This window comes from Bombina bombina, chromosome 6 (genome assembly GCF_027579735.1).
Source record: "Bombina bombina isolate aBomBom1 chromosome 6, aBomBom1.pri, whole genome shotgun sequence".
NCBI lineage: Eukaryota > Metazoa > Chordata > Amphibia > Anura > Bombinatoridae > Bombina > Bombina bombina.
Window position 1 is genome coordinate 784,478,686 of NC_069504.1, and position 17,900 is coordinate 784,496,585.

At 39.6% G+C, this 17,900-nt stretch overlaps 1 protein-coding gene across 1 annotated transcript in view; it reads right to left on the minus strand.

Annotated features, from left to right (window-relative positions):
- LOC128664610 (aspartate aminotransferase, cytoplasmic-like) overlaps positions 1 to 17,900 on the minus strand; it is a 231,497-nt gene that overhangs the window by 120,577 nt on the left and 93,020 nt on the right. Inside the window, exon 6 of the mRNA XM_053719426.1 lies at positions 14,726 to 14,827. Coding sequence (XP_053575401.1) covers positions 14,726 to 14,827 — 102 coding nt within the window. The remainder of the gene's footprint in view (positions 1 to 14,725; positions 14,828 to 17,900) is intronic.

Genomic DNA, 17,900 nt, shown 5'->3' on the forward strand with positions numbered 1-17,900 from the left:
GGCACCATTTTTTTTGCCATAGAAACCGCTTGTCCAGTCTGAAAACATGTGGATTGTATGTAAGGGCTCACATCTGGTATATATCCACACAGAAATTTGTGGCCCAATGGATTTTAACTCTTTTAAAATACCAGTTAATTATACAGAAAAGGTAATATATATGAAGTGGAGAGGTTGTCCCCAATTTGTTTGTCATAAAGAGCGTTGGGCCAGGCTGATAACATGTCTGTCCTATGATAGGCTCATGGACTGTATATATCCACATATAAATGAATGGCCCAAAGGATTTTAACCCTTTTAAAATACAAGTTACTTATTCAAAACATAACCAAAATTGTGCCATATGTGCCATCTGTTTATTGCAATATAAGATAATTTTTTTACATAAAATGTAAGTTTGCTTAGGTTTTTGGGAGGTGTATTATTTTATTTAACATAAAATTAATGCTACACATTTTGTTTATTAAAGGGACAGTAAACCTCAAAAATAATGTTATATAATTCTGCACATAGTGCAGAATTATATAACATTATATTAGCATTTTCTGTATAAAACGTAATATTCCCTTTGATTTTTTAAAAAAACCCGGCTGTTTTACAGACCCGCTCTCTGTGCTCTTCTGAGCGGGTCTGTTTTATTCACACAGCGCATCGGGCCAGCTGTATAGTCACAGCCCGGCCCGACCGCGCCATAACACAAAGTGCAGCTCGCTCCTGCTCTGTCTGACAGTGTTATGGCGCGGTCGGGCCGGGCTGTGACTATACAGCTGGCCCGATGCGCTGTGTGAATAAAACAGACCCGCTAGGAAATATTACGTTTTATACAGAAAAGGCTAATATAATGTTATATAATTCTGCACTATGTGCAGAATTATATATCATTATTTTTAAGGTTTACTGACACTTTAAGCTTTATTTTGCAAATTGTAATCAGTTGCAGAATAAGAAGCTGACTGAATAAGAAGCCAACTTCAGCCTTGTACATTTTGCAGCTTTCTTGTTCTTAATGTTCATTCACAGTGGTTACCTTATAAATGACCATCAAGCATAAACCACTGTGAATGAAAATTAAAAACAAGAAAGCTGCAAAATGTTTAGTTTTCAGAATTATTGTCTATTGGTTGTTCTGTTTGTTACATTAAAGTTGATTTAAAAAAAAAAAAGCAAACAAAAAACCCTTTTGATTGTGGTGGTCACATGGTTCCTGTCTAGAGTGAAGCTCTAGTCTGCAGCCAGACTCTTCTCAGTTCATGTGGGCCATATAGCTAAAATTGTGCTCTCTCCCAGAGTTGTGCGGAGAAAAACACTAATTGGCTAAAATGCAAGTCAATAGATAATTAATAAATAAATAGCCCTGTGACCAGGGGGCTGTCAAAAAAGACTTATATACAAGGTAATCACAGAAGCTAAAAGTGTATTAATATAACAGTGTTGGTTATGCAAAACTGGGGAATGGGTAATAAAGGGATTATCTGTCTTTTTAAACAATAAACATTTTGGATTTGACTGTCCCTTTAAGCAAACTATTGTTTTTTTTGGTTAATAAAATGGAAAAAAACATAGTTCACAATGTTTAACTATAAAAAACTAATTAAATTCTATCATAAGAACATTAACGTATCGAGTGTTTGCACTTTTAAAAGTATAAATTCTAAAATGAAACACAATAATATAAAGCTATTAATTGCAAAAAACAGAAATAGAAATGAATCAATATTGAATTAGTTGTATCTGAAAATAACCGGTAAAAAGCCTTCAATATTCTTTTTTCTTATAGCTTTCATTTGTTTTTTTGTTTTGTTTAAATACAAATAGCTGTTAAATTATTTCTTATGGGTTTTTTTAAATTAAAATAGAGCAAAATGGACTTTCTGCAGCCTGACAAACCTACTATGACATCATAATGATTACATCACATTGTGACTGCAGAGCTACTATGTAAATATAGCATTTTACACACAAACCTGCATTTTCTCTGGACCTGTTGGTTAAAGAGGTTGTGATTTGTGAGTGAGCTTACTGTGTTCATTTTGCAGACATTGCTAGCATGAGAATTACAATGGCGATTGTAGTTGGTTTTGCTTTCTTCCTACTTTGCGTGATCCTCACATCAGGTAAGCTGAAATATCCCTTGGGAGCCATGTAGTAAATAACTAGCTACAAGCACAGTTAGGTTTGGGGTTTCTGCCATTTTTAAAAGAAAAATATTTTTGAAGTTTGAGGCCTAGATTTAGTAAAAGGAGAGTGTTAGACACTTCCCTGTTCCAAATGAAGCTTCTCTCTGTAGCTAATAAAGTTTACCTTGTGATTTTAGGAAAAATAAAAAACAAACTCTGCTTTAGATAAGCATTCATAAGAATATAATAAATATGGAAGAGACATGTACTAAAGGTTTCTCTTACTCTTGTTTAATTGAAAGTGATAAGGAAACCTATGGAAGTATGATATATATCCTAAGCTAATAATCCAATGACACGAGTATACATGTACCACACAGTATACAGCTATTCATAAATACATTTATAGTAAAATCAGAAAGCTTATTAAATTGTTAAGAACCCCAATACCATTACATAGAAGGGTGACACTATGTACATTACAAGTGGGGGTTTTACCTAACAGTCTGTGTTTTGTCTACAGGTGAGGCAGTAGAAGATGTCACTAAATATAGCAGGTACGAGCTGCCAGCTGAACTGACAACACCATCTTTTTCTGAAGATGTGGGTGATTTTCTAAAATCTGTTGTCCCAGTTTACGAGTTCTGGAAGAGACATGGGGTACTCTCTGTTCTGCTTGTTGTTGGTGTGATTATTCTTCTAATTGTGATAGGATTCATATCTGGCGTGTATTATACGTAAGTACTGAAATCTAATTTATTATTTATCATCATCAATAAGTAATTATAACGCTAAGCTTAAAGGGACACTGTACCCAAAAATTTTCTTTCGTGATTCAGATTGAGCATGAAATTGTAAGCAACTTTCTAATTTACTCCTATTATCAAATTTTCTTCATTCTCTTGGTATCTTTATTTGAAATGCAAGAATGTAAGTTTAGATGCCGGCCCATTTTTGGTGAACAACCTGGGTTGTCCTTGCTGATTGGTGGATAAATTCATCCACCAATAAAAAAGTGCTGTCCAGAGTACTGAAACCAAAAAAAAGCTTAGATGCCTTCTTTTTCAAATAATGATAGCAAGAGAACAAAGAAAAATTGATAATAGGAGTAAATTAGAAAGTTGCTTAAAATTGCATGCTCTTTCTGAATTACAAAATAAAAAATTTGGGTACAGTGTCCCTTTAACTCAACATGGTCTATATTTAGTATACAAACCTATTAGTGGCATAGGGTAATCAGTGACATATATATATATATATATATATATATATATATATATATATATATATTGTATGTATATATATATATATATATATATATATATATACATATATATATATATATATATATATATATATATATATATATATATATATATATATATATATATATATATATATATATATATACACACACATATATATATGTATCCTCAGCAGTGAGGTATAATACTCACACTATTTAGTATAATGCATGATGTGACATTTTTATGCACATATAAAGACCTGAGACTGAGGTTACTTGTTACCGTAAAAGCTTTAGCAGGTAGGTTTCATAAAAAGAGCCTCAACTAATATTAAATAAAACATATCGCACTTACTCAAGTAGATTAAGCAACAAAGTAAACTCATAATGTAAGTCACAGCCTGTAAGTGATTTATTACTAATAAAATAAAACCTTTCTTTGCAGGTGTCAGTACTTAAAGAAGAGGGGGCAGAAGAAAGACAGTGCCACCATTATGGAAGAAGGGACACCAAGTGAGGAGGAAGAGGAGTCCAGCACTGAGTATTTTTCTGCCGAATAAAGCTGCCCAATTGATAGAGGTGTAATTCCTCTTTCAAATGAGCCTGAAAATATCATATGGCCAATGTAACATGGCAGTAAGAAGACTGTAAATAAATATAGATCTGAGTCTTTACTAAATATTCTTGTTTTTATTTGTATCTCCCCTCCCTCCAGAAACAACCCAGTGATGTTTCTGCTACCAGTGATATGATTAGCATTGTTGAGACATTTTTATTTTATCAAGGATGCATCTTCAATTTACAATGATTTTATAACTACAAGGCATTTCTATTTTTTTATAATATTGACTACTAAAGTCTCAACGTATTGATCACATATTTTCTCCTTCCAATAATACTTCTTCATTTTGTGCCTTAGATTTTTAAATTAATTTTGAACACTAATTAGAACAACATCATGTGGTAAAAAACTGTTTCCCAAATTATCTGTAAATTCTGTATTTGGGGTACATTACAAGTGGAGCACTATTTTAATGTGCAGGGGAAAATCTGCCCGTTTATAGGCGCATGTTAAATAACCAGCCATAACAAGTGGCTGGTTAATACTCCCAAGAGCTTCCAATCCAATGGCTGTGGAGGAAAGGGGCAGGAGGTTCTTGCAGAGAGGGTACCCAAAACAGATGATAGAGGATAGTGCACACCAGGTGGCAACTGGAGATAATGAAACCTTAAATCCAGTGAAAGAGATGACAAATAGGTTATACTTTGTGACAGACTATACAACTGATGCATGGAAGTTGAGAAAAGCTGTACTAGATAGTTGGAAAATCTTACAGGTTGATCAAAGGTTAGGATCACTTGCAAAGGATATACCCATATTCTCTTATAGAAAGGGACGTAGTCTGAGAGACATGTTAGTAGAAGCTGATCCTGTTGATAAATATGAGACAGAGAGGAGACACTTCTTAACTAGAAAAGGTGGTGTGTACTGTTGCCATGGGTGTGTCACGTGTGACAATTTAATATTGGGTGATACATTTTATCACAGCCACACAGGGAAGAGATACAGAATAAAGCAGGCTATGAATTGTGAATCCACATATGTTGTTTATGTGATCAAGTGCCAATGTAGAGAAATGTATGTTGGAAAAATGGAGTGTATGCTGAAAGAGTGGATGGCAGTACACAGGTCCAGCATCAGACTGGCTTTTTTTAGATCACAAACACCCAATTTCCAGCTTGAGATGTAGTCCTTTTGACCAGATTCCAAGATTAAAAAGGGGTGTTAATAGAAAAAGGTTGTTACTTCAAAGGGAGGCCAGATGGATAGTAAAACTAGACACAATAACACCAAGAGGCCTTAACACAGACCTATCCCTAACACGCTTTCTATAAAAAGATATACCCAGGAACAAAATATAATTTCTGGTGAAAATGTATTTGAAATTTGTATATACCTGTATGTGTATATATATATATATATATATATATATATATATATATATATATATATATATATATATATATATATATATATATGTTTAATGTTTGAAAGATGTAAGCATGCGATTGTATCAAGGGTTGATACCTGAATTTTCTGTCTCTCCCCATAGAATTAGATACCTTAGAATGTAGCATTTACCATGTCGTGCTGTCCAGTAGATGGCAATATAATTCCAGGTGAGATTGAAGTATTTTTTGGGAGACACAGCAGGTAATTGGCACCTGACAATCATTATGCAATCAGTGGTGTATATAAAGGGGGAAGATGGGAGTGAGTTAGTTACCTTGAGAAAAGCCCAGGTGTGGGCTGAAACGTTGGATATGCTCACTGCAATAAAATATTGAGTTGAAATACAAAAGCTGAGTCTTCATGAATTAACTATATATATATATATATTTATATAAACAGAAATTATTGCATAGGCAATTTGCACATCTAAGCAAGTATCCCCACTTGCTTTTACCCAGCAAAACTCGATATACACTGTTTCTGGGTAAGATATGCAAATTAGATATGCAACATCTATCTACTGCTGAAGAGTTCTAATAAGAATGAAACAGCTGTCCAGTCCAGTAGTGCTTATTTGTATTTGTTGCACTTGCCCCATTATGGGACTGCTGTGTTAAAACACAGTATCAGAAGCAAAAATCCTGAGATGTTGCATATCTAATTTGCATATCTTACCCAGAAACTTCTGGTGCATTTATAACAGTGTATATACAGTTTTGCTGCGTAAAAGTTTCAGGTGTCAAGCATTTCTTTGTGGCGTCTCTCTTCCCCGCAACCAAAAATATTTTTTTAATTAATGCCTTAAAGGGATACTGAACCCAATTTTTTTTCTTTTGTGATTCAGATAGAGCATGCAATTTTAAGCAACTTTCTAATTTACTCCTTTTATCAATTTTTCTTCTTTCTCTTGCTATCTTTATTTGAAAAAGAATGTCCAGAACCCTGGACAGCACTTGTTTATTGGTGGATGAATGTATCCACCAATCAGCAAGAACAACCCAGGTTGTTCACCAAAAATGGGCCGGCATCTAAACTTACATTTTTGCTATTCAAATAAAGATACCAAGAGAATGAAGAACATTTGCTAATAGGAGTAAATTAGAAAATTGCTTAAAATTACATGCTCTATCTGAATCACAAAATAAAAAAATTGGGTTCAGTGTCCCTTTAAGCTAACTGGCTAATGTAACTGGTAAAACTGTCTGACCCTTGTGAGGTCCGGAAAAATAAATAAACAAGGAAAAGGAATTTCTGAAAAACTTTGTTGCTTCAATGTAAAATGTAAATGCTCTAGCAACATCTAGGTTGTGTGTAAATTGGGTGGAACCACAATTCCCTGATTAATATTATCAGAAGAGACTACCTTAGGAAGAAAGACATAGCTGGTTCTTAGAACAGCCTTATCCTGAGGAAAAATCAGGTAAGGAGGGTCACAGGAAAATCATGAAAGCTCAGACTCCTGGATGATTAAATGGCCAAGAAGAATAGAACCTTCCAAGATAGCAGTTGCATGTCTGGCAAGTTCAAATAGAGGACCCTCACGAACCCTTAAAACTAGGTATCCCTTAGCAGCACACCAGGATAGAAAGGCCTTTTGATGTATGGGCCAGGTAACAAGCTTTTCTTTCCTAAGATATGGAGAGTCCATGACGTCATTCAATTACTAGTGGGAATATCACTCCTGGCCAGCAAGAGGAGGCAAAGAATACCACAGCAAAGCTGTTAAGTGTCACTCCCCTATCCATAATCCCCAGTCATTCTCTTTGCCTATGTCAATGGAGGAGGTGAAGTTTGGTTTCTAAAGAAATGTATTCCTTTTCCGGGTACTTTTCCCTGCAAGCACGTCAATCTCTTCAGTAGAGTAGTGGTGGCTTTTACGCAGTTAGGTAGTTGTGAGGTAGTCTTTGCTTTGTTTCCTAACACATTGCTGCCCATGGTACAGAAAGCCAGAGTTGGTTACTCTGTTCTTTCTTTTTCTACAGGTCTCTGTAAGGAGTATGTGTCCTTTCACGCCTTGCGAGCTGTCTTCCTTCCGGACAGCTAGACTTTATACAGGATTTTCTTTAGCAGTGGGCAGGCACATTATGTATGTTGAGACTAGGAGGCATCAAGCTCCATATGGAGCTTGATGCCCCTTGTTTCCTGAAGGCTCGCCGGAAACAGAAATTATGAAGCAACGGTCTAAAGGCCGCTGCTCTATAACTTGTCCGTCTGCTCTGAGGCCGCGGACAGAAATCAACAGGATCAAATACGATCTGGTTGATTGACACCCCAAGCTAGAGTCCAAATCTGCAGGGGGCGGCATTGCACCAGCAGTTCTCAAGAACTGCTTGTGCAATGATAAATGCCGACAGCGCATGCTGTCAGCATTTATCGATGTGCGGTGGACATGATACGCTACTTCGTTTCATGTCCGCTCGCACATTGATAAATATGCCTCTAGGGGTTAAATTTCCCTTTATTGGGACGTTTTTCCTCTTTGGGCTAATTTTGTTGAAATACTTTATTAGTATGTGTGTGGCGTTGGTTTTCTTTGCTTGCTTAGCTAGAACAGGCTTACAGACTGCTTGAGCATTTGTGTAAATTAAGCTCTGGTGTTGTAGGCAGAGGGAAACGTGCGCCTTTTACTTGCTGCATAGTTTCCTCTCTCTGCTGGTCATGTGACTTCTCTCTCCTGTTGGATATTCACAGAGCGGAGCAGCATCATTGAATTTTAGTCTCTTCAGTGTCGATCTACTATATGATCGTTTTAGAGACTTCTGGCAGCCAAATTGTGTATAAGTGTTACGGTAAGGCACCTCAGCCTGTCTGAGGTGTAGGGGGCCTGATTGGTTTATTATTTTAAAGAATTTTTGCATAACGTTAAGCGGCTGTGGTATTAAAAATTCTTAAAGTGACAGTATATTTTAAAAAATTCTACAATTTGGGTTTTTTTTTATTTAGTATTATGGACATGGACCAAGACTCTGTGTCTTTTGACAAATGCTTGTTATGCCTTGAGACACACATTGTTTTGCCTATGCAATTCTGTGCTGCATGCTTAGCTAGAACACTTTAATTTAAAGATAAATTGTTGCCCTCTGAGCCCAATGTCTCTCAGGATGATGCTGTTCAGGCAATGCCACAGCTTTCTCCTCAAACGCCCCAAGCCTCTATGGCGTCACATACAGTGCCCTGCAGTTCCTCTCAGCCTCCTGGATGAGTTTATTTGCCTGCAGATTTTGCTGCACAGGTATCTTCTGTGGTATCTGCTGCATTATCTGCTTTTCCTATGCTGGTAAAATGCAAGAGGAAAATTAGACATTCAGATAGTAAGGTTTCTCTTCCATCTACTGCTTCCCAGGTTGCCCTCCCTCATAAGTCTGATGAGAAGGAAACATCGGTAGCCTCTGAGGTTGAAATCTCAGATTTGGACAGTATTATTACTTCATCTGATACTGAAGAAGTAAACTTCAGATTTAAGCTTGAACACCTTCGTGTACTGTTAAAGGAGGTATTGGCTACTTCAGACGACTCCTATACTTCTGTCATTGTCAACCCTAAGAAGTCTAGTAAACTTAATAAATACTATGATGTTCCTTCCTCTGTGGAAGTTTTTTCTGTCCCAGACCGTGTGACAGAGATTATTTCACAGGAATGGGAGAAGCCAGGGATTCCTTTCTCCCCGTCTCCTGTATTTAAAAAGATGTTAACTGTTGCTGACTCCATTAAAGATTCTTGGCGCACAGTGCCTATAGTAGAAGGGGCTATTTCTACTCTGGCTAAGAGAACTACAATCCCTATAGAGGCTAGCTGCTCCTTTAAGAATCCCATGGACAAAAAGCTGGAAGCTTATTTGAAGAAGATGTATGTTCAACAAGGTCTTCAATGGCAATCTGCAGTTTGTATTGCCACAGTTGCAAGTGCGGCATCTTATTGGTGCGATGCCTTGACTGAATCAATTTTAGTATAGACTTTGTTAGAGGGGATAAAAGATAAGACTAAGGCTCTCAAACTAGCCAATTCCTTTATTTCTAATGCAAACATGCAAGTTATTAGACTGGGAGCCAAGATGCCTGGCTTCACTGTCCTAGCCCGCAGGGCATTGTGGCTAAAATCTTGGTCAGCTAATGTTACCTCTAAGTCCAAGCTTCTGATGCTTCCTTACAAGGGTAAGACCTTGTTCGAACCTGGTCTGGCAGAAATAATTTCTGATATTACGGGTGGAAAACCGTCTTCTCTACCGCAAGACAAGAAGAACAGACTCAAAGGACGTCAAAGTCATTTTCGTTCCTTTCGTAACTTCAAAGGTCAAAAGTCTTCCTCTTCAAAGCAGGAGCAGTCCAAGTCTTCTTGGAAGCCCAATCAGTCTTGGAATAAGGGGAAGCAATCAAAGAAACCCTCAGCTTAGTATAAGTCAGCATGAAGGGTCTGTGTCCGGTCCAGGATTGGATCAAGTGGGGGGCAGACTTTCCCTGTTTTGTCAAGCATGGAGACGAGATGTCCCAGATCCTTGGGCTGTGGACATAGTATCTCAGGGTTACAAAATAGAATTCCCAGGGGCAGATTCCACCTCTCAATATTATCTGCAGACCAGGTAAAAAGGGAGGCATTCTTGAACTGCGTTTAGGACCTTTCCTCCCTGGGAGTGATTGTTCCAGTTCCAGTAAGGGAACGGGTCTAGGATTCTATTCAAATCTGTTTGTGGTTCCCAAAAAAAGAGGGAACTCTTTGACCCATTTTAGACCTAAAGTGCCTCAACAAGTTTCTTAGGGTACCGTCCTTCAAAATGGAAACCATTCGTGCCATTAGACTTGAAGGATGCGTATCTTCATGTTCCCATCCACAGTGATTATCACAAATTCCTGAGATTCGCCTTTCTAGACAAACACTTTCAGTTTGTGGTTTTTCCGTTTGGCCTTGCCACAGCTTCCAGAATTTTCTTAAAGGTTCTGGGGGCTCTCTTTGCAGTGATCAGGTCTCAGGGAATTGCAGTAGCGTCATACCTGGATGACATATTGGTTCAGGTGCCATCTTTTCAACAAGCAAACTTTCATACAGAGATCTTGTTGTCTTTTCTACATTCCCTTGTTCCAGCTGCAAGGGTGGTTTTCTTAGCGACCATAATAGATTCCCTATCTATGAAAATTTTTCTGATGGAGGTCAGAAAATCCAAAATTCTCTCCTCTTGCCTCTCTCTCTTCAGTCTACTGTTTGGCGATCAGTGGCTCAATGTATGGAGGTAATTGGTCTGATGGTGTAATGCTCGTGGGATACTCCTCTATCAGACCAAACTCTGCCAGTAGTCTTGTTATTCCGGCATCGAGCCGGAATGATAGGGAATATCCCAGAGCAGAGAAAGTTAGTAAGATGAGGAGAACGGCACTCACCACAGGCAGGACAGTCCCCAGTGGCAACGACAGAACAGTCCAAGGCAAATCACTGGAATGGTCAGACAGGCAGGATTCGGCAACAGTAAAGCAGTCCAAGGGCACACCACTAGAATGGTCAGGCAGGCAGGGTTCAGCAACAAAGAGGCAATCCAGAACAACAGGGGTTAATAAGCAGAGTAGCCAGACAGGCATGGTTCAGCAGCAATATATCAGTCCAGCAATTTAGGGGTTAAACGGGTAGTAGTCAGACAGGCAGAGTTCAGCAGCAGCATATCAATCCAGCAATTCAGGAGTATAGCAGGCAGAGTAGTCAGACAGGCAGGGTTCAAACACATTAAGGCAATAAGTAGAAACGATCAATCACACCCAGGAGCACACAAAGTAACACCTATACTTGGGCAGTGATAGATTGTTTAAAATAAGCTTACATAGGCACAGAATTTGCGCCACAGACGTCCGGACAGGCATCAGGAGAGAGGAGTTTGCGGCAATGACGTTAGCGCCGCACGCATCCGGACCAAACACAGCCCCTGGCAATGAGCATGGAAGGAGACGCTGCGCCCCTAGCAATGGCTAGAGCGGCATGGTGTGACATAGCCCCCATCTCAAGGGTTCCCTCTGGGAACCAGAACTGGCCTCAAAGGATGAGCAGCATGGAATCTGGAGACCAAAGATGGAGCATGCACATCACGGGCAGGAACCCAGGAACGATCTGCCACAGAGTAACCCTTCCAGTGTATCAGATACTGCAGTTGTCTGCACCTGTAGCTGGAGTCCAGGATCTTAGCTACCTCATATTTAGGGTCACCACAGACCAGGAGCGGAGGAGAAGGAGTTTGGAGCCGGGTATATCTATTTTTGATGTAAGGCTTGAGTAGTGATATGTGGAAGACTGGGTGTATATGCAGGGTTTTGGGTAAGGCTACTTTGTAAGCAACAGGAGACAGTCTTTTCAGGACCTTGAAAGGGCTTATAAACCTAGGCCCCAATTTTTGACAGGGTTGACGCAGACGAATATGTCGAGTAGAGACCCAAACACATTCACCCACTGGGATGGCACGTACAGAAGCTCTATGACGATCAGCAAACTTTTTATATCTAGAGACAGCTGAACGTAGCTGAGAGCGAATACATTGCCAATGAGTGGTGAGTCCAGTGACGTGTCGGTCTGCAGCAGGAACCCCAGTGGACTGAGCAGAAAGAGGGAAGCCACAAGGTTGATACCCGGCTGCAGCTTGAAATGGAGAACATCGAAGAGAAGAGTGCCAATGAGTGTTTCTTGCCAGCTCAGCTAGGGGTAAAAACTCAGACCAGTTGGTATGGTGGGCGTTGACAAAGGCTCTAAGGTAGGCTTCAAGATCCTGCTTTACTCTCTCAGTTAGTCCATTGGTCTGAGGATGGTAGCCAGAAGACAAAGAAACAGTAGTTCTGATCAACTTGCAGAAGCCTCTCCAAAAGGTAGAGATGAACTGTGGACCTCTGTCGGAAACGATATTCAAAGGAGTGCCATAAAGTTGTACCACATGCAAGAGAAAAAAGACGATAATTCTTGGGCAGAAGGCAGTATGGTTAGGGGTACGAAATGATCCAGTCTGGAAAAGCGATCCACCACAACCCAGATAACTGTATGGTGTTCAGAAGGAGTAAGGTCCACAATGAAGTCCATTGTTATGTGTGTCCATGGTTGTTTGGGAATGGACAATGGTTGGAGCAAGCCAGGAAGCAAGGATCTGGGTTTTTTGTTGGCAGCACAAGTTGTGCAGGCTTTCACATAATCCTGAGTGTCTGAATTCATAGTAGGCCACCATACATGTTGGGAAAGACGCTTGAAAGTCCTAGTCAAATCAGGATGTCCTGAGAATTTGCTATCATAAGCCCAGGCTAGCACAGGGGTGCGTAAGTTCAGAGGTACAAAGAGGATATCGGAGGCCAAGGGGGCTTCAGGAGGTTTACTAGACTGGGCACGTTGCAATCTTTGCATAAGGATGGTATTTAGTTGAGCAACCACACAGGACGGGGGTATGATATGTTCAATAGGAGCTTCAGAGGAGTCACTTGGGTGAGGGAACTGACTGGAAAGGGCGTCCGCCTTCTTGTTCTTGGTCCCAGGAAGATAAGAGACCACAGAGTTTAAATGAGAAAAAAACAAGGCCCACCTGGCCTGTACAGGCTTGAGTCGATGAGCAGTCTCTAGGTATGTCAGATTCTTGTGCTCGGTGAGAATCTGAATGGGATTGGCGGTGCCCTCTAACCAATGACGCCATTCAGTCAAAGCCATCTTAATGGCTAGGAGTTCACTATTACCCACATCGTAATTCCTATCAGCAGGAGTAAAGCGTTTAGAGAAAAAGGCTACAGTGTGTGACTTTGAAGTCAAAGGATCCCTTTGGGTTAGAACTGCTCCAGCCCCTATCTCGGAGGCATCAACCTCTAAAGTGAACTGCAGGTCAGGATCAGGATGGCGGAGCACAGGAGCTGAACAGAAGGCCTTTTTCAGACAAGAGAAGGCATTTATGGCTTCGGGAGGCCAATGTTTACAGTCTTTGTTCCATTTTGTCAATTCAGTGAGAGGAGCTACTGTTTGAGAAAAGTTCTTTATAAACTTGCGGTAATAATTGGAGAACCCCAAGAACCTCTGTAATTCCTTTAACGATGTAGGTTGAAGCCATTCTAGAACTGTGGTGAGTTTAGCAGGATCCATGGCAAAACTCTCCTTCGAGATGACATAACCAAGGAGTTGGATCTGAACTTGATCAAACTCACATTTTTCTAGCTTGGCTACCAAAGAATTGTCTCTGAGACGTTTAAGTACCTGTCTCACATGTCTATGATGCTTCTCTTAAGTGGAAGAGAAAACAAGGATGTCATCCAGATAGACGATGACAGTGTGGTTGAGGAGATCATGAGATCATGGAAGACATAATTGACAAATGCCTGGAAGACTGCAGGGGCATTACACAGCCCAAAGGGCATTACAAGGTATTCATAATGCCCAGATCTTGTGTTGAAGGCGGTCTTCCATTTGTGGCCTGCAAAGATACATATCAGATTGTATGCCCCAACTTGGTGAAAAAGCGAGCATCCTGGAGTGAGTCATACAGTTCAGTGATCAATGGAATGGGATAGCGATTCTTGATGGTTATGTTGTTCAAGGCCCTGTAGTGGATGCAGGGTCTAAGCCCACCTTCTTACTGGCAAAAAAGAAGCCTGCCCCAGCCGGAGAGGAGGAAGGGTGAATGAAACCTTTAGCTAGGGTCTCTTGGATGTACTCCTCCATGGATTTGGTTTCAGCCTTGGAGAGTGGATACGTCCTCCCTTTAGGAAGTGGGGCTCCGTGAAAGAGGTCGATCTTGCAGTCATAAAGACGGTGGGGTGGCAGCAAGTCAGCTTCTTTTTTCTCAAACACATCTGCGAAGTCTGTATATACTGAAGGCATGGTTGAAGGAGTCTGGATGCTGGCTATGGGAATGCGGAGCAGAGGAGTGACTTTAGCAAGGCAGGGGTGGAAACAGGAGGCCAGTTGTCCTTCAGCCCAGTCAAACTGTGGATTGTGTAACCGAAGCCAAGGAAGAACAAGGATGACAGGCTGTGCTGGGGAATGAATGACCTTGAACTGCAGCTGTTTGGTATGAAGGACAAACTATTTACAGTTCCTCTCAGACCTATATATTTTGCTTTAAGATATTGGAAATTTATTTTTTATATTTATAATTATATTGAACATTGTGGGAAGTTCTCAATGTTGGTACATTTGTTTGATGTAACACAGTACAATGTTACCTTTGTTTTACATATGGTTTGTATACTTCTTGATGCACTTCAATAAAAAACGTATTTAAAAAAAATTAATAAAGTCCCTTTTAGGCTGCTCAATAGTTGAACAAATATTCTGAAAAGAACAGAATTATTATTTCCTTCAATTCTTATTTATTTATTTATTTATTTATTTGTTTGACTAGAGAAAAATGCACCTTACCTTCATTATGTCAGCAATTTGTACCCAAACACTTTTTGGAATATGGATTCCAGTAGGATTGCAGGAAGCTTGAAGCACAATTATGGAAAAGTCTGGAGCATTCTATAATAAGAAAGAATAGTGCATAAAACACACACATTGTTTGTTATTGAATCGTACAATTTATTTTTAGATGTATAATATATAGTGATCCAGCAAGACTTCTGAATGATTTAAATCAGGGATGGGCAACTGGCAGCCCCTGTGCCACATGTGGTCCTTTGCACTAGTTTTTGCGGCCCCAGGGAAAAAGTAGAACGATATATGTGTGTCATAGTTTTTGTTGTCTCAGGAAAAAGCATAAATACATATATGTGCTTTGCGGTCTTCTAGCTAGTGGGCAAACTCAAATGAGCCCTCTGAAAGTAAAATCAGCACATAGAGAGTACCCTGCAGCATTACTTAACCCCTTAATGACCGGACCATTTTTCAATTTTCTTACCCTTAATGACAATGGCTATTTTTACATTTCTGCTGTGTTTGTGTTTAGCTGTAATTTTCCTCTTACTCATTTACTGTACCCACACATATTATATACCGTTTTTCTCGCCATTAAATGGACTTTCTAAAGATACCATTATTTTCATCATGTCTTATAATTTACTACAAAAAAAATAATAAAATATGAGGAAAAAAATGGAAAAAAACACACTTTTTCTAACTTTGACCCCCAAAATCTGTTACACATCTACAATCACCAAAAAACACCCATGCTAAATAGTTTCTAAATTTTGTCCTGAGTTTAGAAATACCCAATGTTTACATGTTCTTTGCTTTTTTTGCAAGTTATAGGGCCATACATACAAGTAGCACTTCGCTATTTCCAAACCACTTTTTTTCAAAATTAGCGCTAGTTACATTGGAACCCTGATATCTGTCAGGAATACCTGAATATCCCTTGACATGTATATATTTTTTGTTAGAAGACAACCCAAAGTATTGATCTAGGCACATTTTGGTATATTTTATGCCACCATTTCACCGCCAAATGCGAGCAAATAAAAAAAAAACTTTACATTTTTCAGAATTTTAGGTTTCTCACTGAAATTATTTACAAACAGCTTGTGCTATTATGGCACAAATTGTTGTAAAAGCTTCTTTGGGATCCCCTTTGTTCAGAAATAGCAGACTTATATGACTTTGGCACTGATTTTTGGTAATTAGAAGGCCGCTAAATGCTGCTGCGCACCACACGTAAATTATGCCCAGCAGTGAAGGGGTTAATTAGGTAGGTTGTAGGGAGCTTGCAGGGTTAATTTTAGCTTTAGGGTAGAGATCAGCCTCCCACCTGACACATCCCACCCCCTGATCCCTCCCAAACAGCTCTCTTCCCTCCCCCACCCCACAAATGTCCCCGCCATCTTAAGTACTGGCAGAAAGTCTGCCAGTACTAAATAAAAGGAGTTTTTTTTTTTATAAAAAAAATAAAATATTTTAGCTGTGATGGACTCCTGCCTTAGCCCCAACCTCCATGATCCCCCCCTGCCAGTACCCAATTTGCCCCAAAAACAAGTGTTTTTTGTTGTTATTTTGCTTTTTTTTTATTTTTTTTCTGTAGTGTAGCAGCCCCCCACAATACCCCTATCCCCCTCCCCCTCCCAGATCCTTTTATATTATTTTAAAAAAATATATTTCCCCCCCCCCCCTCTTCCCTCCTCATTGGTGTCAGTGTATCAGTGCCAGCTAATGCACGTGCACACATGCACGCGCACGCGCGCCCCCGCACGCTCCCAGCACCCGGCGTGCACATTGCACTTCTAGGAACCGGATGCCGGGTAGCGATGGGCCGCCCACCCGCCTCCCTGTTACTCTCCCACCCACCAACGAACCGGCACCATCGCTACCGGTGCAGAGAGGGCCACAGAGTGGCTCTCTCTGCATCGGAGTCTTCTAAATGGTATTGCAGGATGCCTCCATATGGAGGCATCACTGCAATACCCTGAGAGCTGCTGGAAGCGATTGCGATCGCTTCCAGCACTCTCTTAGACAACTGACGTACCAGGTACGTCCATTGTCATTAACTGTTAGTTAATGCATGACGTACCTGGTACGTCAGCTGTCACTAAAGGGTTAAAGGGACACTGAACCCAAATTTTTTCTTTCGTGATTCAGATAGAGCATGCAATTTTAAGCAACTTTCTAATTTACTCCTATTATCACATTTTCTTCATTCTCTTGGTATCTTTATTTGAAAAATAAGAATGTAAGTTTAGATGCCGGCCCATTTTTGGTGAACAACCTGGGTTGTTCTTGCTGATTGGTGGATAAATTCACCCACCAATAAACAAGTGCTGTCCAGCGTTCTTAACCAAAAATGGGCTGGCTCTTTAGGTTAGATGGCTTCTTTTTCAAATAAAGATAGCAAGAGAACAAAGAAAAATTGATAATAGGAGTAAATTAGAAAGTTGCTTAAAATTGCATGCTCTATCTGAATCGTGAAAAAAAAATTGTTTTAGCGTCCCTTTAAATCTGGCCATGTGGCACTAGACATTTTGAGAAAATATATCTTTGTGTGTTTAATATCCATAAAGGATTTTAAAATATCGATCTGCTGCCCTCGATTGTTAGGAAGTTGGAACTCACTGATTTAAATTATTACATTTTATGAAATATATATGTATATACTAGTACCTTTCTGAAGTGGGACTCTATTTTCTAGATTCAGTTAAACTCATTTGTGAAACTAATATCTCACAAGTTGTGACTTATTCTCTATTATAATCAATGGAGCAATCTTGTAACTATTCATCTTTCAGTCATAGGAGCAGATCCATTGTGTAGGATAGCAGCATCACAATATGCATTCAAAACATTATAGAACAAAAGCATTAGAAGAATTTCCCTTTCAATTTAGTCCTTATTTGCCCACCAACACTTTGCCCAGGTTCCTCACAACTCTGCTTGACCTCACCCACAGAAAGAAACAAGGTCCAGCAGCATCAAAATTGCTTCGCTATAAGCTAGATTACGAGTTTTGCCTTCTGAGTGAAAAAGCATCGTTATGCTTCATAACGCCGCAATTACAAGTCTTTTAGGTATAGGTGTACCGCACACCTTTTTGGCCGTCAAGCAACGTCAAGTACCGCACTTTTAAAAAAGTCCTTTTTCAATGGGACTCCCATAGCGCCGGTATTAC